General features: G+C 39.4%; 2 protein-coding genes and 1 long non-coding RNA gene across 3 annotated transcripts; 1 reads left to right on the top strand and 2 right to left on the bottom strand.

The window, feature by feature from the left end:
* Nucleotides 1-1,058: 1,058 nt before the first annotated feature.
* LOC141657819 (protein RETICULATA-RELATED 4, chloroplastic-like) lies at nt 1,059-4,473 on the top strand. Its single transcript, XM_074465163.1, has 8 exons — nt 1,059-1,721; nt 1,991-2,059; nt 2,691-2,822; nt 2,910-2,963; nt 3,070-3,114; nt 3,410-3,549; nt 3,925-4,050; nt 4,145-4,473. The coding sequence occupies exons 1-8, from the start codon at nt 1,176-1,178 to the stop codon at nt 4,203-4,205; spliced, it is 1,173 nt and encodes a 390-aa protein (XP_074321264.1). The 5' UTR covers nt 1,059-1,175; the 3' UTR covers nt 4,206-4,473.
* Nucleotides 4,474-4,777: 304 nt separating this feature from the next.
* LOC141657818 (NAD(H) kinase 1-like) lies at nt 4,778-12,275 on the bottom strand. The gene is made up of 11 exons (XM_074465162.1): nt 11,681-12,275; nt 9,725-9,875; nt 9,509-9,628; nt 8,897-9,084; nt 8,639-8,749; nt 8,133-8,227; nt 7,729-7,835; nt 7,224-7,297; nt 7,056-7,134; nt 5,864-6,171; nt 4,778-5,404 (listed from the first exon to the last, which is right to left on the bottom strand). The coding sequence occupies exons 1-11, from the start codon at nt 11,693-11,695 to the stop codon at nt 5,093-5,095; spliced, it is 1,560 nt and encodes a 519-aa protein (XP_074321263.1). The 5' UTR covers nt 11,696-12,275; the 3' UTR covers nt 4,778-5,092.
* Nucleotides 12,276-15,514: 3,239 nt separating this feature from the next.
* LOC141657816 (uncharacterized) lies at nt 15,515-20,109 on the bottom strand. Its single transcript, XR_012548871.1, has 2 exons — nt 19,879-20,109; nt 15,515-16,123 (listed from the first exon to the last, which is right to left on the bottom strand). It is a non-coding gene; the product is annotated as an uncharacterized LOC141657816 (long non-coding RNA).
* Nucleotides 20,110-24,757: the final 4,648 nt, after the last annotated feature.

Raw genomic sequence — 24,757 nt, 5'->3', positions numbered from 1 at the left:
CCTACCCACAAACAATATTCTCGACTTTTTAAAAAACAATATTTTGACTACAAAACCATGTTTGGCTCAACACATTTCCATACATTTTGGAAGAAAGGACAAATTTATAAAACGTACCTTTCTCCTTATTTTATTCATGCCTAGTATACTACTCCATAGTACTTCCTCCTATTCTCTAACATCTTTCACATTTCCTAAAACAACAAATTCACTAAAATCTTCCACTTTCCTTATTTATCTATAATTTGTGGTTCTTATAACTTGTGACCCCATCTTTTCTCCTTTACTTTCATTTTCCTCCACATATTTCACTCCTCTTAAAAACACCCCAAAAAACAATGTGGAAAAAGATAAAGAATAGGAGGAAGTAATAAAGAAGGCAATATATTAATCTTAAACTATAATTACCGAATAAGTTTAACTAATTTCGCTAATTCAGTATGTTACAAATGAAACTGCTAATATATATAAACAGTCTGTTTTTATAACCTGCTCTTGCTAATAATAATATGTTGTTTATTAAATAAAAAATTATATGGAGATTTATTTTTAACCAAGTACAACTAAAATCTGAATCCTATTAACTTGCGGAGTAGCTTTACATTAAAAAAAAATAACTAGAATAGCAAGTTGTTTTTATTTAAAATAAAAAATGCTACCACTACTTAACATAGATACGTAAATGTCATCCTACAATTTATGTCAGTATTAATCAAAAATCAAAATATAATATAGATAATATATAAACAAATTGTAAATTACAACCTCAAGAATCTCATAAATAGTGACGAAACCAGGATTAACAAGTAACGAGTTACAAACTTACAACATTGCATTATAAATTTATATTTTTAAATAGTATTCGGTTATTTCTCATCCCCATTTATTTAAGAATAAACTCCTATAAAACAATTTTACGATAAAACGTTCCGGTCAAGGATTTGTGTTTTTTCAAAGATGAAGACGGATTAAACTTTTGGCATTTTTTACTTTCGTAGAATAATTTGGTATTTATTTAACCCGTCATAAGATTTAAAACGGATACCCCATTTGAACACGGAGTATAAAAAAGAGAGCAACCTAAACAAACACAGTGTTTCCTCCCCTCTTCACTTCAACGCACAGAATCAAAAATATTCTTCAACAACAGAACAACCACCTCAACAACACCAACAATGGCGATGTCAGCCGCCATGTCCTTCTCTCTCTCCTCTCCCTTCCTCAACAACACCAGCCACCGTAACAACCACCGCATTCTCTCCCCTCGCCTTTCTCTCACCACCGCAAAACCGACACTCTCCATCTCCTCAACCACTCTCCGTCACCACATTCGCCGAAACCTCCCATTCTCCGCATTCTCCCTCTCTGGAGACGGCGGAAACAACTCCGGCGGAAATCACGACGGAAACTCCGGCGGCGGAGGAGGAGGTGACGGCGATAACGGCGGAGATAACGATGATGAAGCGAGTAGGAATAGGAAGGAGGCGTTAATGGTGTTAGGAGAGATAGGAAGGAAGGTAGAGACGTTACCGAAGGATATGGCGGCGGCGATCGAGGAAGGGAAGATATCGGCGGAGATTATTAGGAGATTTTTGAATTTGGAAGGATTAGGGTTTATTAAATGGTTGCTTCAATTCGGAGGGTTTAGGGAACGGTTATTGGCTGATGATCTTTTTCTAGCTAAACTCGGCATGGAATGTGGTGTCGGTATCTTCACTAAGGTCTCTCTCGTAAATAAATACTTATTTGAGACGGTTTTATATGATTCCGTAATTTATTATGTGAGACGGTTTTATAAAAGAGTTTTGTCCTTGTAACTTTGCAATTTGCTCGTAATTTTGTTATTGTGTTGGTCTTATGTTGTTTTACGTGTGTGATTGGAGTATTAACTTTGTCGTTCGTATTAAAAACTTATATGAGACGGTTTTATATGATTGATTGATTGTTTGATGGTATTGACTTGTACTTTTGGCAATGTATTTGGTTTCAGACGGCTGCAGAATATGAGCGTCGAAGAGAGAACTTCTTCAATGAACTGGAAGTTGTTTTTGCAGATGTGGTATATATTTTCTTTAATTTCAAACTTTATATTATTAATATTCATGTCTTTGACGAAGAAGCTTGATTGCGATTGAATCACTAATATTCATATTTTTTGGTCTTAAATTATGTGTTCTCGTTGTCACTTTGCATGTTTTACGTTTGATTAGGATTATTTTATGGAGTAATTTCATTTTGGTGTCGTAAGGCATGTGCAAATTTCACTTTGGTTGATTGAATTTTCAACGATTTCACTTTGATGATCCGAGCTTTGAAAATGTTGTTATTTTGGTGATGTATATGCATAACATAATCAAATTGAAAGTAAATTTTTTCTACCTAACAAGTAGTGAGCTAGGAAAAACACAGCTAAGAAAGTTAAGTAAACTATCGATCACTATGAGTATCCAACTGTCACATTAGATGGTGTAACACACGACCAATGCGATCTCTGATTTAAAACCTGTTTGAATTAGTTGCCTCTTTGAAGGCACTGCTGGAAATTACGATGGTAATGATGATGTCTTGTTACTCTGTATAACGTCTTTAGGAAGTGTATGGTCTTTGAATTATATTTTATTCAGATGGGTTGATGTTCGCTCACCTTTGAAGCTGTTTTCTTGAAAATTTTATTCTTTTGTCAACAACAGGCTATGGCCGTCATTGCAGATTTCATGCTTGTATATCTTCCTGCTCCGACTATCTCTTTTCGACAACCTCTGTCAATGAACGCTGGACCTATTGCAAAATTCTTCCATAGTTGTCCTGACAATGCTTTTCAGGTATGACATTTGCAGAAATCTTGTTTGTTTTACGTCAGAAATCTTGGTGCCAGATTTCATGTATGATTTGATCTCCTGTGTTTTCAGATTGCTCTAGGTGGTGCTTCTTATTCATTTATGCAGCGATTTGGTTCCTTTGTGGTAAGTGTATAGTTCAATTTAAGCTTGTTTGTTGTGAGATACTTGTAACTCGAAGAAAGAGCTTAATGTTGAGAGTATTTGATGTACTTTAATGTACCTAATGCAGCGCAATGGAGCTAAGCTGTTTGCTGTTGGAACAACTTCTTCGTTGGTATGAATTTCCTCATCTTTATAATGTGAAACTTCACTTGTTCTTTGGCTTTAACGAGCATTGAATTAAGATCAAATCATGTACTTGACCCGAATGACCCCTTTGTAGTGTAGCCGTGTTTAAGTAGTGAAAATGGAATTTGAGGCTTATTAGCATTATGAAACTTTTCCGTTTAAGCATATGCTGCTTGGCAGGAACAAGAGTCCACTACTCTGTTATTCTTGACTTTTCGTGAACTTTAGGCGTGCTGAACTGGTGGTGTAGTCTATGATAATGCATGGTTTTCATTCTTCAGGTTGGTACAGCTATAACAAATGCCGTGATTAATGCGAGAAAGGCTGTTGATAAATCGGGAGCCGAGGAAGTAGAGAATGTACCTATAGTATCCACAAGTGTTGCATATGGTGTATATATGGCTATTTCAAGCAACTTGAGGTAGGTTTGATTATCAGCACATCACGCCACGTATTCAATAGGCCTTCTTGTCTGTTTATGGCGTAAGCAATTTGTATATCACTTTCAGATGAAAATTCCGCCAAATAAGCATCTCTGATAGTTGCAACGGAGTCAGAACTCGGAATAACATAGATATGGTTAGGTTAGGATGTCATCTATCCACTGCTGCAATAGCCAACTAAATCTCCAGTGTGTCAGTTCAGAAATGTTTGAGAGCTTTGTTTCCGTCCCTAGCATGTTAATTGCTAGTACTAGAAAATAGGCATACATAATGATGTCTTCCGTCCCTAGCATGTTGTCGGTTCACCTCTGTGGAGATTCTGTTAACGATTGAGCGTTGTTTCTTATTTGCAGATACCAGCTACTGTCTGGTGTCATTGAACAAAGGATTCTGGAACCCATGTTACACAACCATAAGCTCATGCTTAGTGCCCTCTGCTTCGCTGTTCGTACAGGCAATACATTCTTTGGTTCACTATTGTAAGTGCCAAGAAATACTTTTGTAAGACCGTCTCATACAAGTTGTTAAGACCATTTCATGTCATATTGACCCACTGATTTGTTGGTTTGATAGGTGGGTGGACTACGCACGCTTGATTGGAATTCAGAAAGCACACAATGAAGAACATGCTTAGGTTTACGGTTCACCCAGATTTACTCATAGCATAGGTCGACTTAACACACCTACCTAGTGTAGCCAGCCCGTCTTATTTTATAGAGGAAAGGTGTAATTCTAATTGGATTTCTTCGACATGCACCTGGATCCTTTATTCTTTGGAATGGCTGTCAAATAGGGGTTTCTTGGTTTGAGGATTTTTCAATTTTCGGAATAATGGTCATTACAGTTACTATTGTATTATATGATTTATATTCAGTCAGTCTTCTATGAGACGATTTACATGAGAGTGAGACTGACTGACTGACTGACTGAATTCTCATACAATACTCCTTCCTTGATGCGTTGGTCTCGTACAAGATTGATTTTGTAATGTATTGTATTGTATTGTATTGTATTGTAAGCTGTCAGTTTACGGAAGAAGGCTTCTCCGATCTCTCTCGAGAAATGCTGGGACTGTTTGGAACACCTGAGAAAACTGAAATGCACTTGAGCAGCAGCTAACTTCATGAATCCAAACTACAAACTACAGTGACCGACTGACTTCACTCCAGAATCTCGGATATCTTGACGCTTTTTACAATAACATTATTATGAGAGGAATTAGTATTCCGTTTATTATTTCGAGAATTCTAAGCAAATCAGAAGAATTCAGATAATCGAGTGAGGTACATCATACATGTTGAACCCTTTTAACTATAATAACAGACGGATTAATAACATTTGGTAGTACAATTATCGTCATTCTATCTCTTTTCTATCTTCGTCATCATCTCACATAACACTACATAACTGGTTAGCTACATTTGACACATACAACACCATGAAGAAAAACTCGAAACTACCATCGGCTACATTTGGAATTTTCATCGTCAGAAAACACACCAGAAATCAATTCAATTCCATTCAATTGCTCACAGAAGGGCCATCAAAGGATTGTGTCTTTCTCAAATTCCAGTGCAAACCCTCGTGGATACTCCGAAAGAAATCACCCATGGAATCGCCTTGACACGCTGTGGGTACAGGCCACGGTGCCATGCTGCATATGAGTGCATCACCGGGAGCTAACTGTTTTCTGTCTTTGCCATCGAATGAGACCCACGCGGGGCCTCTGCTGTTAAATGGCACTTGTACCCTCAACGTTACATGCTCCGGCAATATCAGTGGTCGAAAGGATAGCGAGTGTGGGCATATGGGTGTGAATAAGATGCCGGGAACCTGTCAAACGGACCCAAGTTAACAAACTAAGACGGATGGTCTAAAAGATACCTGACACAAACTGAAAACACTGACAGATGGATGACCAAATAATTAGACATGGTCAAGCTGACCCACATCCGAATTGACCTGAATCAAAGTCAACCATCCGAAAATGACCCGATCCTAAATTGTCAATAAATTCAGTGTCTGCAAGTTGTTACCTCACCATAAAAAGAGATTAACCAGTTTAATTATCCCCAAAGTGACCATAAATACTGCACCAAAATGACTGGCAGCCGAATTTACCACGACCCTGATGACCAGTTTGGCTGACGATTTACCTATAATGAGTATTGGAAGTTTGGAACTAAAGTTGTACGAAAGACTCTTCTCATGCTTTCCCTAGCGACCATAATTGGCTAGAAAGACGAATAAAGGAATTTTAGAAAGGAAAAAGGGTGCGACAGTTGAATATACCTGTGGATGAACCATGGAACCTCCAGCCGCCAAAGAATAAGCAGTGCTACCAGAAGTGGTGGATAATATCAAGCCATCTCCTTGAACACAAGTCACAAAGGTATTGTCACAATAGCATTCTAAGTTAGTGAGATATGACGAGATCCCTCGATCAATCGTGACCTCATTCAAAACAAGAATGGGTTCTTCTGTCTCAAACTCGTGCTTTGCTGCCTCTCGAATAACCACGCACTGCAACCGATGTCGCAATGTGATACTTATAGGACCTTGTATAACTGAATCCAGTGATTCCTTATATTGTTCGCTATCTAGACAGCGTTAAAGAACAACTAGCTTTGACAAGTACAACCGATAGCTGAGATGCTAAGAAGTACATAACTAGATGAGTCTGTGAGGGGGCTGTCTATGTCGCTCACACTTGGTTAGAACTCTTAAAAGTCAGGGTTGTATTTCTATGGAGTTAGTGGCGGATCCAGAAAAATTTCTTAATGGGGTCCTGCTAATATTTAAAAACTATTTATACATAAAAAGTTATAAATTTATTTTTTTTGCGTGAAAATTAGACAAAATATGCAAAAAATATTCCTTACAAACTAATAATGATAATAATGATCCGATATAAAATGGTCACTTTAAGGGTGCGTTTGGATAGGGGGATTTGGAGGGAAAGGAAGGGGAAGGATTTGAAGGGACGAGAAATCCTTTGTTGGGTTAGCAAGATGGAGGTGGAGGGATTTGGAGGGGAGGGAAATTAGATCCCTCCATTTCCCTCCTCCAAGCCAAATTATTTCCCCTCCAACAAAGGCAAGATTTGGAAGGAAAATGACCACCACCATTCTCCCTCCCCTCCCCTTCCCTCCCTTTCTCTTCCCTCCTTCCCCCTCCCCTCCCTTTCCCTTCTATTTTGATATCCAAACAAGGCCTAAGTGGTCATAGGATCACTGATAATGATCCCATTGATAATAAAATGGTCATCAATAATAAGAAAATTTGTCACTAAACAAGATGACGACGGGTATCGAGAGTCAGTACTTAAAGTAATATGAGCAGCTGGAATAACATAGGAGTAAATCTCTGGATGTCGAGAGTCGGAAACAAGTAAGTGAGCAGTAAGGTAATATGAGCAGTTGGGGGTAACATAGGGGCCTATGCAATTAACGAGGAAAAATTCCGAGGAACGTGAAAAGGATACAGAATGGAGTCATGAAGCCTAATGATCCCATTGAAAAGGGAACCACAGGGGGAACTGGCCCTTTGAACAACGACGCAGCCTGCATTCAGCAAAACAATGTATTAATTCAGCTAATCCTTATGCTGTTTTAACGCTCAGATTTGAAGATAACCTTAAGTCAAAACGTACCCATAGTACAGTTCCATCACCACCAAGAGTGACGACAAGGTCAACTTTTGTATGCAGGAGCAAGACCTCCTCGTCTGTCAACGAACAACAGAATAATTTTTTAATATTATTAAACCCATGATTACAAGAAAGCAACAATGATCTCGGGTGAAATATTTAAAGAATAAATGGAACTTGAACTTTGACACAAGAAAAGCATTAATATGCGGATGTCAATCGTGTTCTTCGATAGAACTTTGAACCACATTGAGTGACAAGAAGAATATGTTAAAAGGGATTTATAACATGAGCTTAGCTTTTTGCTACAAACTACTACTCCCTCTGTTCCGGTCATTTGTTGTCCTTTTCCATTTTAGAGTGTCTCAGTCATTTGTTGTCCTTTGATCATTCACACTAATTGGCCCATTCCTCTTTCCTTGGTCTTTGTGCCAAAACCAAAGGACAACAATTGACGGGGACGGAGGGAGTAGTATATTACTTGGAAATCCATAGAATGAAATATTACCATTCTTCCAGGTCTGAACAAAGTTGAAGCAAGAAGACTCATCTAGGAGTTCTGACCGGACTCGTGGCTCCACATATACGTTTAAATGCTTTTCCTGTTTTAACCATCTGCAAATATTACAGTACGAGAAATTATTATTTCAACCAAAAGTAGGTTTGAAATCTAATCAAGTAGTATTAGCATTTGGGAAGGCTAACAACAGCAGCAGCAGCACCATTATCTAGTGGCGGGGGGAGTAAGAGCGGGTTGGATGCACGCAGCCGTACCCTTATCTCTATGTTAAGAACACAAATCGGTAATTGTGTAGAGAGTTTCTAATCAAAATTAAAATCAGCGCATAGAACTATAAAAGTCCTACTTGGCAACTGGTCCGGGTAATAGGTCAAGTTAGCATCTTTAATTACCTGACCAATTCGGCGCATAAAAGTCGTACAGATGTCGAATTTGGTTTGGATAAAACAAGAACAGTCTGAGGCGGACTCTCCCACTTGAGGAAAATCTGAAAAACAACACCAATACAAAAATCAAAATTTGAAGAAGACACTAGAAGAGAAGTTATATATTTAAATCAGAAACCTAACATTAGAGGATGATAATTCAATACACAGAAGTACTTAATTTGATTTTATTTAGCGCATTTTCGCATCAGTATTTGCCAAAATTATACTAATTATACAAACTATATATGATTAGTGCAAAAATCAACTACTCCGTACAAGACACAGAGAGGGAAGCAAATTGTACAATCACTGAAGACATAGTTTAAGTTTTGTTATAAATATCCTAATTTGTAACTATATTTCCCAAATCTTAAAACAGATAACTTCATCTAATATGCAACCAGATATCAACGCTACAGTTGTAAGGAAACATCGGTACTATACTACTATGTACAACACCTTTGTATTACCTGTTTACTACTGCGCTCAGTTGTACTTATGTTTCCTTTGTCAAATGATACAACATCGTGTTTATACTGATTGCCATTTTCACCTTCGTTCCATGAAAGCTTGAATGATGCCTGCCTCAAGTAAACATTTAGAAAGGTTATTATATAAGCTTAGCAAGGCAATTATATAAGCTACTCCGTTAATTAGGGATAAATGACAATGATCACCCATTGTGACATAAACCATAAAATCAATCAATCAATCAATTAAAGAACTACCTTTCTCACGACTTTTCTATTCACAAAATTTGAATTGGGCGTGGGACCATCTCGAAGAACTTCATGGTTGCAAATTCCGTTTTTCCCACAACAGTGGCCATTTGCTGGGAGACACACTTCAGGTTGGTCAGCTATGTCCGCTGCTGCCTTTGTTGAAACATCGGAATTGTGCTTTCCGACTGTTAGTGCTGTCATGAAAAATGAACCACACTTTCACAATTACAAATCAGAGTAAAGAAAATATTTTGTGAAAGTAGAATTTTAAAGGGAAAACTTGACAGAAAATGAAAATGCAGCTGCAGTCTGCAGAAAACTTCACTCTTAAATCTTAATCAGTGAAAAGGAAGTATTGCACTACGGTAACACTAGAAGAACAGCGCCGCTAACTGGTACTCCCACCATCCGATTTATATTGTGTCCATTTTTGGTGCTAATAAGAGTCAACTTTGACCACGATTTTCACACAATGTGCAATTACAACTTATTGTAGATGATAATATGAAGCAATTAATAGGGACACGTCGGACAACATAATCGAAATGGAGGGAGTAGCTGTTAACCAACCTAAGAACTGACAACAAGGTAAAAACAATCAACAAAATTAGCGTCTACCTTTACGCTCCAGTTGCATATTCCTAGCCTTTTCAAGTTCAAATTTCCGCTTCCATTCAGCTGCCTCGACTTGAGCTGAAGCCTTTCCTTCTGCAGCACGTCTCAGTGCCTTGGCCACAGCTAGAGAAAACAAACACACAAAAGCAAATCTAAGTTGAATATAAGATAATAAATAATGTTCCTTTTTATTAAATAAATGGCTTGAGCGTGACTTACTTCTCATAGCTTCGGAAAATTCAAAAAGATGCTCGTCTATTCCTTGAAGAGGTTGCTGAAGAATTTCCTGCACTGCGTTTTCTGAGCAAAATAGGGAGAGTGAATCGGAACTTCCATTTTCATGCACTGAGCAGGAAACGCTTCCATTTTCCTATAAGTAGCAAACATAGAGAAGGTAAGCAAGACCACAAGCTTTACTAAGACGGAAAAGACTTGAACTCTTAAAACAGGATAAACTTTTTCACTTCTCGCAGTTTAAGAAAGGAATAGAACATAAAATTAGGAAGATGGGCTGGCCAATTGGCCATATAACACAATGCCATAACTTAAAACAAATTTGGATGTCAACCCAAAAAGGACTTCTGTACTTTCGTTAATTTAACTTTTAGTCTCTTACCATCACCACCATGAAACCCTCTTTGTAGTAAGTATGGAAATCTTGTTTCCTGGCATACATACGGACCATAAATGATGCCACATTTTCACAGCTTGCGTGTTATGTGACTAATGCGAGAATCATCTTATAAGACTATAAGAGCAGGAATGGGGATTACAGGAAAAGGGATAAAGGACGGAATCTGTTTCAACTAATCGATTTGATCTCAACTGTTAAGTATATTATTATCGTGATCGTGATCACATTATTGCTCCTTTCCCCCAGTTTACATACTCAGACCCTCATACCAAACTCGGCAAAGTGGACATTCCAACCTTGATCCTGAGTTTTTGCATCTACATTCCCACACGCCAAACGAATCGTCGGTGGATAACTCAGACCCTCATAACCTTAGGGCTTTTGGACATTTATTACAGATTCTGGGGGTTGCCGATTAAGTCATCCTGGTTAACTGCAGTCACCCCACGTCCCCACCAATATGTCACGCACTATCCAAAACAGATCCCCTGAACCGCATCATTAGCCCCATAAGCCTCCCCGCACCTTCCTTATGCCGAAAGATTGCGCCTTTCAAGGTCAAACTATCATCACATAGGCATTAATAGATGCTAACTCATTTGATTGATACGTACGCCTTCCAGAGAATGCAAATTCCCCGCCTTTCTCAAAAGTCTGATTTCATCCATAATCTTGTAACATGAAACTTATATGAGACAGTTTTACATAAGCAATAACTAAATGAGGTATACATAAGATTTAGAGTGGTCTCACAACTGAGATCATCTCATACGAGACTTACGAAAATCCCATTCATACCCCTCACATTAAAGAGCCAACTTCAGTACCAATTAATAGTGTCATCACTTGTAACGCGACAAATATGTATCTCTAGATCAAAAAGTCACCCAAACACACAAATTACTTAAACATTTGATGGTTAAACCGTTTTCCCACTATCACACTTGTTTCTCTTTTTGTTTCACCCTTTTCACCTCACCTACCAATCTTGCTCTACCAATTAACTACCACCCTAATTAAAGGATCATTTCTTCTAAAATCAAACTAAAAAACTCAATTCACATAATCTCAGCCACAAATTCTTGCTTAAAAAGAACCATATCCGTCTACACTTAAAACGGGTGAAATATAGATAATACAAAAGCACTTGATTGAGATTAGTAAAAACCTTGTCCCATCTATGCAATGTGGTGCTATTTGACTCGTACTAATCTTAAAACGAATATGCCCGTCTTAAGAGAGACCTATTGAATCTCACCTACTTCAAAGTTTTCTTTTCACCTACTAATCAATGTCTTCACTTCTAAACATAATTACCAAAAAAACCCAAGTTAATTCTACTAAGTTTAACTTAAAAGATACAAACTTCAACCTGAAATTGCAACATTAACCACAAAGCAAGAAACAAATTGAAGTAAACTACAACAAAATTAAGCTCAATCCCAAGTTTCCAACAAACTAACCACCTTAAAAAACACAAAATTTCAACAAATTAACATAAATAAACATGAACTGAAGTTAAACATGAAGTAAAATTTCACCTGACTAGGAGACATGTCTGATTGATTAAATGGGTTTTTTCAACTTTTAACACATCAAAAAACCCAAAATCTCAATTGCTTTGTTTCCTGATTATATGTATGTGATCACCAAAAAATGTTGGGAGTAAGTTAAACTGCAACATTTTTGGAAAGCAACAATTTATAGGAAATAATAAATCAATGGGACCCACAATATTATTTTCTTGACATTTTCAAAAAAAATTGAGTTGAATTTTATACTTTGGTGTCTTTTCTTGTTTTGTTGGTTGTAGTATAATATTCGACACAATTCTTGTTTAATTAGTGTCTGTTTTTTAAATTTAAAACGGGTTAAGTGGTATAAATAAATAAGATAAAAACAGAATATTTAGATATATCAGCCAAAACTTGTTGATGTATGTGGGGAATGATGTTTAGTTGATTTTATGTTAAGACGAATATATCCGTTCTAAAATAGAGTAATTGAATATTTGATTAATAGTAGTTGTTGTGGTTGAATGTTGAACATGCATTGAAAATGGAAGCAAGCAAGAAATTGGATAAAATTATATTAAAAGTTGGAGCAATTTTTTTCCTATTGTAAAGGGTCAACTCTACACAACTACTAGTAGTATTGTGATTTTTATGGGGTCGGTGAGGGAAGATCAATGGATCATGTGTTTAGGGACCTAACGTATAGAGACCGAACAATTAGAGGCCTTGTAGGCATCACATGTGTGGTTGGTGGCGGAACCAGGGGCTAGTAGGGGACGAGCGGTCGCATTCATAGAAGATGTATAACATTCGGTTAGTTAAAGTCGATATTTTTCTAGCATTCTAGGTTATAGTTCGATTGCATTATTAGCATTCTTTTTAAGACTTCTTATCGAGATACCAGTTCTAGATTTTGATTTCGTCATTACGTACTGTACATCATTGTGATGAGTGATGACAACGATATAAAATAAGGTGTTTTTAGATTCAACAAGTCTCATTGAAGACGGGGTCAAGCAATACCCAAGTGGGCAGATAAGACAAAAGCATTGTACTCCGTATTTTTTAGTCGAAACAAAATATTGGGTTTTTATAAGAACGTGTGATTATGTGAGTGATCTGAACACGTGACGGAGGCATGACACAACCTTGTTGCTCTAATAACCTGGTAAAATATTTTCATTAATAGATTAAAAATTCACAAAACCATATATATAAGACATGTTTAATCTACACATAGGAGGTCCGTGAGACCATGAAACATTTACTACCGTGGATTCATCATTATCCAAAAGTTTAATATGATTTTAATATCCTTTTTATAAGAGAATCATATTTGGAATGAATCTCTCATTCTCTCGAGATTTTTCTTTTTGTGAAATGGATAGGATTGATCCTACCGCGATTTAGGAATTGATGCAAGTAAATATATAATATATTTCCTTTCAGATTTATAAATGTTTTTACTTAAATATTGTGGTAATTAGCACAGTTTTGCCCCTTAACTTTAGTAGATCGAATATGCATCCATGTATGACTTGCTAATTCGACTATTTAATCATCGCCCATGTATTATCAGTAAAATTATATAAAATAACACTATTTATCTCTCGCTAATAGGAAAAACTTTCATTGAAATACTCATTTCATGATGAATACGATTTTGACTTTGATTTTTCAAATCAAAATATAACGATGAGAAACGTAAAAAAAATTAGTTAGTTTAAATTTCATAAATATAATACACTAAAAAAAAAAGTAAAACTCTATATATATCGTGCATACATTGTACGAGAGCTAAACTAGTTTTTATTAATTGAAAATATGTATACAAAAAGAAAGTAACCATATCCTAATAGAATTTAAAGTTGCATATTGTAACTCCAACATTGCTTCAAATTGAATGAGGTTTAAAGAGGAACACATTATGAAGACACTTAATTAACTTAGTTATGGTTGTTAATCAACCACTAAAGTGTAGATGACTCAACTACATGAAAAGTGTAGTGTTTTGCGTCACCCTACACATCACCAATGACCAAAGTTATCCATATTACTATCTCACTTGATTCACTCGGAATTCCATTATTTGATCTTGTTATTTTGTTAATGCACATCATATTAATATTCTTTTCTATGACAAAGGGATCCATAGCCGTTACTTTTGGTGAACGTTGTTTAAATCCCGAGACATACGTAATAGCTGCAAATCACGTATACCAGATAAGCCATCCAAGAGTAACAGATCGAAATTTAAAAGGCATAACCTCAGTCCTCAAACCATAAACACTCCACCCGATAGTACAAATCATTCATGAAAATTTAAGTTGATTTCTTGATATTAAATAGATGTCTGTCTTACTATAAGCGGACCCTCAACTCGTATATATTTTCCGTTGTCTCATCACTTTCATACAGGGTACTAAATACTAAAAACCTCATCTAACTCTTAACAAAGAAGCTGGCAAAAAAAAACTCTTAAAAAAGATATATTAGTCTAATAATTATGACGAAGGTGACGTGAAGCGTGATTGCGTGAACGATGAGTCCCAGGAGTGAATAGGATTGAATCCCCGGCCCCTTCCAATCCAAGTAGATTATACATTTGATATACTATCACTAGAGCTGGACTTTAGGCTGGTTCATCATGGGTCGGGCCAGTTGGACCCGAGCTGGGTTGGTGGATGAGGAGCCCGAGCCCACACTGCGAGCTGTGGGTGAGCGTGTGCAGGCTAGGGGCGGGCCAGGCTGGAACATTATGGCACTGGCCCAATTGGGTAGAAAAGGAGGCGGGCTGGGCGCGCTTAGGCAATGTGGGCTGGGGAAGAAGGAGCCCGAGACCGGCCCGACTTGGGGAGTTGGTTAGGCGGGCCATGAGAACGGGCCAACGGGCTGGAGATTAGAGGGCTCGGTGGGGCCAATGCGGGTCAGGCCGAGCCAACCCGCACTGTTGTCCAGCTCTAACTACCACCAGTTACATAGTTTCTTAGTTTCTGAGCATTATATAAAGTTTTTTAGTTTTGTTTTAAAAATTATGAGCTCTAATATAAAGTTTGTGAGTTTATTCACTTAAACATTAAGCTTAAAAAATTACAATAAAACTCAAAAACATTAGTACATTACATATAAGCTTAGTTAAATTTGAGTTTTGACTCAAATTTTGACTTTCCTAAAAAAAATTTGAGTTTTAACGTGAAAAAAAATTAAAATCTAACTTATAAACTTTAATAAGCTCATAAAAAAAACATATGATCAAAAACAAATAAAGTTTAAGACAATAAGCTCAGAAAAAATACACATATGAAAGACAAATAAAATTTGACGTCACCTTTTTTTCCCTTCCCATCTTCAATTATACATGTGAACTGAAGTTGTGAACATTCTTTTGGCACAACAAAAAAGAAAGAAAAGTCAATTGACCAAGAAATCTTTGAAGATTTCCCGCGTTAATATGAAGTCCTTCACTAGTTGACCTGCCTCCAAGTCAACGACTAGGAGATACCTTGCTTTTTTTCAACCAAGCCATTTTTGGCTCTGTTCTTTGACCAACAAAATTTTTTGAAGAAAAGAAGACCAATCTATAATGCTCAAGTGGGTTGGTGTCTCCAAATATAGATAGACAAAATCATGAACAAATTGGCATTTTTGAATCCAAAGCGGGTTTAAATCATATATTCCAAAACAATTTCAGCAAAACATGTAATGTTCGGGGGATATCCTCCGACCAAAACCTACTATTTACGGTCCAAGGACCAAAATGAGCTAACTCATGCGCTGCCCTGTCGAAGTTCAGGCGAACAAATGAAAAAGAACGGAACTCAAAATGATTACATAGCAAAATAAACTGGCTTTTCGCAAAAGTTAAACCTGCATAATCTTCTTTTATTGCTAACCATGCCGACATTGCCTGAGTGTCGAAAATTTGCCAGCAGGAAACTCAATTCATCATAATAAAAGCAAATAAAAGGTTGGCTTAAGTCATATAAAGGTGAAAAATGGAAGTTACAAAAATATTAGATATGAGTCTTTTAATTGCTTATGATGAGAAAACTTTATGCTAAACAAGGATCTCCAGATTTCTATGTTCTCCGGGTTTAGAACCAAGAGGTTGGTGGTACAAAAGGATCGGTTGTTACCACGATGCTTTCTGGACACCCATCAACTCACCTTGCGTAGCGCGCTCACGGAAACAAATACGAGACATCCTGAATTTCGTGTACACACCACGGGCACGGCCTGTGAAGATACAGCGGTTCCTGACTCGAGTGAAAGAACTGTTTCTTGGGAGCTTGGAAAGCTTGTAGCGTGCTTGCTCGCGCATTTTTTCAGGAAGGGTTGTATCTCTCCACATTGCTTTATAGATATTTCGCCTCAGCTCATGTTTGGCTACAAGCTGCCTACGGTGGAAATCGAGTATGTTTCGCTTGTCTCCAACACGAGAAGCTACGGTACCTATTCCGACTGAAAAGCCTAAAAGAGAGGAATGGGAGTATTAGAAAACTGAATTGAGCATACCCAACTGAAAAGCCTCAATGTTATATGATTTCAAACAGTACCAAATGCAAGAGTTGATATATTATTATATAAAGGCCCCAAAAGCAACAGTGTCCATTTCCAATTGAATTAGAGAGACTCATAAATTAATGGATTTGAACTACGATCAAATAAAATAAAATGACTTACTAAATTGCCAAGTTTCCTATTACGAAGTAACGTGATTTGAGGCAATTTTCATTTGGGAATTGTTTGGAAAGGGGCACTCGAGGGACTAGTGTGAGCCAGCAATTACACATTAAGCTTTATCAATATGCACTATAGTCTAAGTTGTCTAGCCCAGGACTTTAGACTGGTTAAGAAACAGCTTCTGATTTCTGAATGATGAGAATAATTTTGATACAAGACAGTATCGCAAGTAAAACAGTAGTCACCAGCACTGTGAAAAAAGAATCACACTGAGGAATTAAGCAAAGAAAGGACACTACAGTCAATGACAAAAGCAGGGAACGTAACATAGTTGGCAACCAAGAGGCGGTGACTAAATGCCAGCGGCGTGTCACCCTATCATCTTGTGACACACGGCTATAAATGAGATTTCAAATGAAGCTTTCATCAGTTTTACAACAATGATTCACTCCAAGTGAATTGCTGATTACTGAAGGTACATCCATGTCTCCCAAGCAGCTTCAGAGTAATTACACATGCTTATACTTGCTCCACTGATTGTTACTATGGCCAAGTAGTCAATCATCCTTCATGCTAATTAAGACCTTAATAATTTTCATATTCTTACACCTGACTACTTTCAATAGTTTCAATCATCCTAAATGAAATATCACAATAGTGCGTCAATTTAGAAGGTGTACAGAACTAGCGTAAGTAGATAGTAATCTAGTATAATGACATTTCCTGCAATATAAATATACACGTTACTCAATGTCGTATAGTAAAGCCCATCCCTCCTCTCCCATCCCTCTCACTCCATGCTCAATGCCAGCTAACCCTCTACTGATTTTTTTCTCTCTGATAGCCTGGGCAAGGGAGCCCATCTGGCCACTGCCGGCCTTCTTTATTTTTTTAGTTTTTCTGTCTATTTTTCTTAGTTTTTGCTTGTTTCTCTTCCCTTTGATGTCTATTTGTTCTCTTTGTAAGAGTTTACTTGTGCAGAGTCATATACATGTGAAGATCTCCTTAAGCAAGGATGTACAGTTAGCGAAAAACATGGTGTAAGGAATGGGCTGTACCATGGAAGGGGGTAAGAAAAAAGGGAGTGATCAGTAGAATAGGATTCAAATTTGTACTAAACCCGCTAAGATTCCCCGTTAAAAAGGACAAATATTCCTGTAAGTGTCGTTTAGCTCCAAATTTTTGTTGTTCTTCATTTTTCCCTTCAACATAGACACTATGCCTACTTCTATACAAAAGCATCACATTTACACATCTACGAAACTGGCTTTTGGCAATTGTGATACAGCCATACAGGTTTCCACACTGCCCTTGAATCTCCACGCATAAAAAGGAAGTAAAGTCCATTTATTTTAAGGGTGCTATTATTTTTGTTGATTTAGACATGTTGGTCGAGTAACCCATCAATTTACATTGCTGCTAACAGATCTTAAATCATCATTTTAGGAATTCTCAGGCAATTTGATAGAGAGCTACTTAGCTTGGTACTGACCAAAAAGTAAGAATAGAGCTGATAATTCTACCCGTAAGATTGTTTTCAAAGTTGCAATCATATAATGTACCCACTTGAGGCTGTTGCATCTATATAATCAGCATACTGTAACTTCAATTAGTAACCTATATAATATCATCTCCAATAATTCTACACTAAACAGTTACTACAAACATTCAATTATGTTTATCGTCTAAAACTCTACCACTCTAACCTCCATTTTAATGTCTCTTCTCTCAACAAAAGCAAAGCTTCTGTCTTCTACACACCAGAACAGAAACAAGCCAGCGTATATCGCACCCCGAAAACAGAAGTACCAATTAATCAAATCACATCAAAACCACTGAGCTTAACCCCCTAAATGTTACTCTCTCAAATTTATCATCTTCACTCAATGTCGTACATTAAAGCCCATCCCTCCTCTCCCATCTGTCTCTCTATACTCGAGCCAGCTACCCCTCTATTGATCTGGTCCTCTCTGATAGTCTAAGATAGGAAGGCCCATTTGGTTATTGCCAGCCTTTCTTCTTCGTTTTTCTTGTTTTTATAAGTACTTTTCTTAGTTATTTTTTTGCTTGTTTCTCTTTCCTTTTATGTGTCTCTTTGTAAGACTACTTGTACAAAGTCGTAGATATGGAAGTCTGACATTGTTTTGACACTCACGAGTCTATACATGTGAAGATTTCCAGAAGCAAAGATGTACAGTTAAAAGGACTGGGGTGTACCATGGAAAGGGATGGGGAGAAACAGAGTAATCAGTTCATTCAGTAGAACAGGAATTCAAATTTGTACTAAAGCCTAAGATTCCTGTCAAAGAGGATAGTTATTCTTGCAAGTTTCATTTAGCCCCAAAATTTATGCCCTTCTTCATCCTTCGTTTCAACACAGACGGTATTCCTACTTGTTTGAGGATCATTACTATGGGTAACACATACAATTATCCAAAAGCATCACATTTACAGATCTACATAACTGGCTTTGGCAACTGTGATGGAGCCATACACGTTTCCACATTGCCTTGAATCTCCACGCATAAGAAGTAACGCCATTTATGCAAGGGTACTACAATTTTCTACGATTTAGACATGTTGGTCGAGTAACCCATCAAGTTACATTGCTGCTAGTGCTAACAGATCTTAAATCATCCTTTTATGGATCCCTAGGTAATTTGATAAAGAGCTACTTAGCTAGGTAGTGACCAAAAAGTGAGAATAGAGCTGACAATCCTACTTGTAAGATTGTTTTCAAAGTTATATTATGTACCCGTTTGAAGCTGTTGCACTTATATAATGAACAACCTATACCTTCAACTGGTAACCTCTTTAATATCATCTCAAAACTTACATATTACTCAGTTAATACAAATATTCAATTACTTTTATCGTCTAAAACTCGTGCCACTCTAAATTCCATTATTAACGTCTCCTCTCTTAACAAAACCAAAGCTTCTGTCTTTTACAGACCAGAATAGAAACAAGGCAGCATATGCTGCACCACGAAAATGGAAGTAGCGGTTAATCTAATCATATCAAAACCACTGAGCTTAACCCCCTAAATGTTACTCACTCCCAAATTTATCATCTTCACCCAACTTTGCTTATAAAACAATGCAAACTTTAACCATTAATTTCTCTAAATATATGCGGACATCGAAAATAAAATTTGTCACAGATTGAATCATTTATATAAGAAAACAAAAAAAAACTATTTTCAATTGTATATTTGAGAAATACCCATCAAAGTGGATACTTTTAGACCACCAAAGTCAAATGCGGACAATAAAATCGGGAAGTATCTAATATTCCCGTCAGTCTTTACTCTCACTTGTAATCTAGCTCCAAAAGACATAAATAAGCACTCAAATCACAAATATACAACCAAAGATCAATTGTTCACTTCAACTAAACCAATTCAAACAATAATCAACACATAATATAATACTACACCATAATTGCTCTTAGAGACATTTCAACAAACAGTTGGTGCGCAATCACAAATTAACAAATACACCATGAACCGTATGAAACCCAATAATGAATATGAAGATTACCTCTAGTGGGGTTAAATTGGGTGATGAAATTAGGTTGTGGAGATGGCAATTGGAGTGGAACTTTGCCCAGAAATTTCCCAAATAAACTCAACATTTCTGACTGTCGAAAAGTTTGAAGGGTTTTGGTTTGTGATCTGGGAAGTTGCGACTTTGCGACTTGGTTCTAAAATAGACGGGAGAGAAAAAAAGAAGCAGCTTGTGATTATAGTCGGGTTGTAATCGAGACGATTTGAGCTCGAGACGATTTGAGCTTAAGTTTTTGTTGGGCTCGATATTGTCTTGTAGGTTTGAGATTAGGCTTGGCTTGGCTCCGCTCTATGCTTGTCCAGTCTAAACTTTAACTCGAGAGTAAGTCGAGTTTGAGACCTTAATTTATTTTAAAAAAATTCTCTTTTAAAACTAACTAGAATTAAATATTTTTTAAACAATATAACAATTAGTGGGAGTTACGGAGTACTATTCTTTTTACTAGTAATCGAGATGATTTGAGCTTAAGTTTGATGGGCTCGAATGTTCGATATTGACTTGGAGGTTTGAGCTTGGGCTCGGCTTGGCTCGGTTGTGGGTTTGTCTAGTTAAAAGAATAATAACTCCATTTTAACTCGATTATGAGTTGAGTGTGAGATATTAATATGTTTTTTTTTTTAAATTCCTCTTTTAGAACTAAACTAAAATAAATATTTTTAAAACATTACAACATCATGTGACGATTTGGCTGAGCATAAATATATATAAGTATGAAAGTAATATACAATTTAGAGATATAAAAATTATACCAAGCCATTATAAAGTACAAACGTGTGGAATCGAGTTTTAATTCGAGTCTTGTTGAGCTTGGAATCAATTTGTGATGGGGCATATTCTGCACCGCTGACCAAGTCAACACATTGAGCAAGGTCAAAGATATCCACAGCAAAGTCAACGACTTAGACAGTCTAGCCGATGCAACCCATCGGCCTGTCACCTGGTCTCGGCTACAGTAACCAGCCGGTAGGGATACATATCCGCGCACTCATATCCAAGACCCTACTAGGCCCGCCATGGGTCCATCGGCCGAGGGTAGAACGGTCTTTCCACCTGCTAGCCACTTGGCCACTTGGCCACTACGTGACAAAAGGTGAAAGTCTATAAATACTCCTCAACCTTCATTGAGGAAATGATCCACAATTTAGCCTAAGAATCACTATTCATCTGGTAATATCTTCCTTATCTCTCTACTATACATCCTTAGCCAAGTAATAACAACTTACCTCTCTAAGTTTACTGACTTGAGCGTCGGAGTGAGTACGCTCGGCCAAAGCCGAGCCCTCAGTTTGTTCATCGTTTCAGGAGACCGCAAGGAGGATTCAAGCAAAGACGTCATTCTACAAGCCACGGGTGGTAACAATACTTGCTCTGGAATTACACCCGGAACAATTGGCGCCGTCTGTGGGGATAAGACACTAGAAGCTAGTCACATTCATTCCCAAACAAAAAATATACACACAAAAAACCCACCCCAAAAGCCAAGAAGATGTCGAAACAACAAGAGGTATTCGTGACTGACGAAACCGAATTCTACCAAGATGATACCTTCCAAAATTTTGGAATTGCGCAGCCCTCCACCGGCGGAGTAATTCAACCGGAACTCGGGATGCCAAATATGCCAGATACACCGCTGCCCGCCGTCCAGGTCACCATGATGGGACATGTGGTTGATGCAAAGAAATCAAGATGCTCCGGACCTAATTGGGAGTACGCGGCTCACACTGTCACGCCGACAAGAGCGGCGGAAACCGTCCAGGAGACCAAGGCCCAAAATGTGACTCCAAGAAACTTGAACGGAACATTAGGAGAAGCTGACCCTGTCAAGACACCGGAGGAGCCCAAAGTGGTCGTGGTAGACCTAAGTCCTTCTCGCACTCGTGAGAGGACCGCGTCGCCGCGGCACAAACGAGGCACACCCCGGAGGAGCGAAAGAAGCCCAACTCGCCAGAGTTGGAGAAGAAGCCCGACTCACCAGAGTCGGAGGAGAAGTCCTTCTCGCTATGAGGAGAGAAGCCGGACTAGGAATACGAGGAGCCGATCGCCGCGTGTCGTTCGACATGTGGTCAGACAGCCCCTCAGTGCCTATGTCCTTGAAATCACCGTGCCAACCAAGCTGAAGTTGCCGGCGCTCACATACAAAGGGGATAGCGACCCTACCGACCATGCCGAGACCTTTGAGTCGTACATGTCGGTGTGGGAGCAACCCGATGAGGTCTGGTGCCGAGTCTTCCCAACGACCTTGCATGGGATGGCTCAAAGTTGGTACAAGGGGCTGCCCGATGGCTCGGTATACTGCTACGCCGATCTAAGGGACGCCTTCTTAGCCCAGTACTCTTGCAATAAGAGGAAGGCCGTAGAGACATCGGATCTCCTGACTATCAGACAGGAGGGCGGCGAATCTCTGCGAAACTATGTGAAGAGGTTCGACGCCAAGGTTCAACAGATCCGGGAGATCAATCCCGAATTGGCAGCCTTTGCACTGATGAAAGGCCTCCCAAGGAGAGCCCTAAAAAACGAGCTCATCAAGTGCGGCGGCCTGACCTTGGACGCCGCCAGAAAGTTGGCTGATCAAGCCATTAAAGTGGAGGACTATCACAAAACCTGGGTAGGCCCTAGCGAGGCCGAACCCTCAGAAAAGAAGAGCCGCCGGGAGGACAACCCGGATGAAGGACGCCGTGACAATAATCGGTCACGGTCTGGTGAAAGACGCCGCGACAATAATAGGTCACGGTCTGACAAGTCCGCCAGAAACGTAAACACGGTTGGTACCGGGGGAGTTCGGGAACGACTACCTAGCGGTATAAAAATCGCACCCCCGGTCGTACCGGCCGCCGAGGTCTTCGCCCGAGCAAAAACGAGGGCCGAGATGGGAAAGACCCCCAAGGCGAAGGGGGACGGTGACACGAGCGATGTGAGTACCACGGCCACACCGGTCACCTTATCGACAACTCGCCGCATCGAAGAATGCCATTGAAGAGCTGATCCGGAAGGGAAGCCTCGGCAAGTACGTTGCGAAAGGCCAAAAAAATGACGCCTGCGGTTCAGACAAGAAATCCGTCTTTGAACGGATAGGAGTGATCCATGTTGTCATCGGGGGCAACGAGAACGGTGGGTCCGCTCATGGGTACAAACGGCACCTGAACGACCTGTATCAGGCCATCAACTTTGTGCCCAACACAGCGGTCCCCGCTTCCAACATCCCCGACATGACTATTGGGAAGAAGGACTATGCGGGAGTCATCGCCCCTCACAGCGACCCACTTGTAGTCCATTTGGACATATCCAACCACCTGGTCAAGAGGTGCCTGATTGACACAGGCGCCTACACGAACATCATGTTCAGGGAATGCTTTCTCAACCTCGGTCTGAAGGTTGAAAACTTAAGCCCCTGCACCAGCCCCACCGCATGACTTTCAGGGGGGCTACTGGTACCCACGGGGTCAATCGGGATTTCGGTGATGTTCGGCAAGGGGTATACGGCCAAGAATGTCCTAGCTGAGTTCGTGGTCATTGACGGTTCGTCCGCCTACAACGTTCTCATAGGCCGAGTCACGCTAAGCGAGACCGACGCGGTGATGTCCATCCGGGCCCTGACACTGATGTATGTCTCGGACCGGGGGGAAGCGCATAAGCTCGTCTCCAAGGACAAAAAGGACGAAGTGGTCAATGTCCAGATATCTGCCAGAGGGTGCAACATGCAATCCTTCAAAGTGGCGAAGAAATCAGAGAAGGGAAAAAGCCCATCCTTGCAACAAGAGGGCAGCTTCATGGAGGCGACCGACGGCTGACTAAGGAGGGTGTGTCTTTGACGAGCCATGAGGACACTGACAACCTCTGGAAAAACTTTGTATAGCGGCGGAGGTGTCCAAGACAGCTGTAGACACCCCGACGCATGTTTAAATCTAATGAATAAACCAAGTGTTTCACCAAAGTGTTCATTTTTCCATAGTCACCCTCAAGAGACAGACGTCAGCTCACACTGTCACATCGACAAGAGCGGCAGTCGTCAACAAGAGGCAGACTACCGTCGCAGTCACCCCAAGTAGTAGACGCCACGGCAGTCACCCCAAGAGGTAGACGCCGTCGCAGTCACTCCAAGTGGTAGACGCCACGGCCATCATCATCAAGAAATAGACGCCAGCTCACACTGTCACATCGACAAGAGCGGCAGTCGTCAACAAGAGGCAGACTACCGTCGCAGTCACTCCAAGTGGTAGACGCCACGGCCATCATCATCAAGAAATAGACGCTAGCTCACACTGTCACATCGACAAGAGCGGCAGTCGTCAACAAGAGGCAGACTACCGTCGCAGTCACCCCAAGTAGTACGGCCGAAATTACCAAGAAGCAGACGCTGGCTCACACTGTCACACCGACAGGAGCGGCAATCACCATCAGGAAGCAGACGCCGCGACAGTTACGGCCAGCGCAGTTGATACTCGCACAAGCGATCGAAACGCCTTAAAAGCGTTTAAACACAGTTGGGATGCGCACTCTAGACCGCCTCGGCCAGGCCGAGGCGGAAGCAAAAAGACGACTCGGACGAAGACGAAAAAAGACCTCGGCCAAGCCAGAGGCAAAGTAAAGGCGCTAAGTACAGTTGATACGCTCAACTATTAGCACAAGGAAACTCAAAGTAAGGTAAAGACCTCGGCCAAGCCGAAGGCAAAAGAAACGAACTCTTATTAAAAATAACAAATTACAAGTGAGGAGAATACAGACGACGGCCGTCCCCATAGGGATAAGCCAAAACACAACCTACCAAAGTTGTACAAAATACAGGGAAGGAAAAGCAAAAAGTTACAAATATGTCATTTGAAGCGACAAAAGATGGCAGGGAGGAAGGGCTTAA

This window comes from Silene latifolia, chromosome 5 (genome assembly GCF_048544455.1).
Source record: "Silene latifolia isolate original U9 population chromosome 5, ASM4854445v1, whole genome shotgun sequence".
NCBI classification, from domain to species: Eukaryota; Viridiplantae; Streptophyta; class Magnoliopsida; order Caryophyllales; family Caryophyllaceae; genus Silene; species Silene latifolia.
This window is presented reverse-complemented; position numbering and strand designations above follow the sequence as displayed.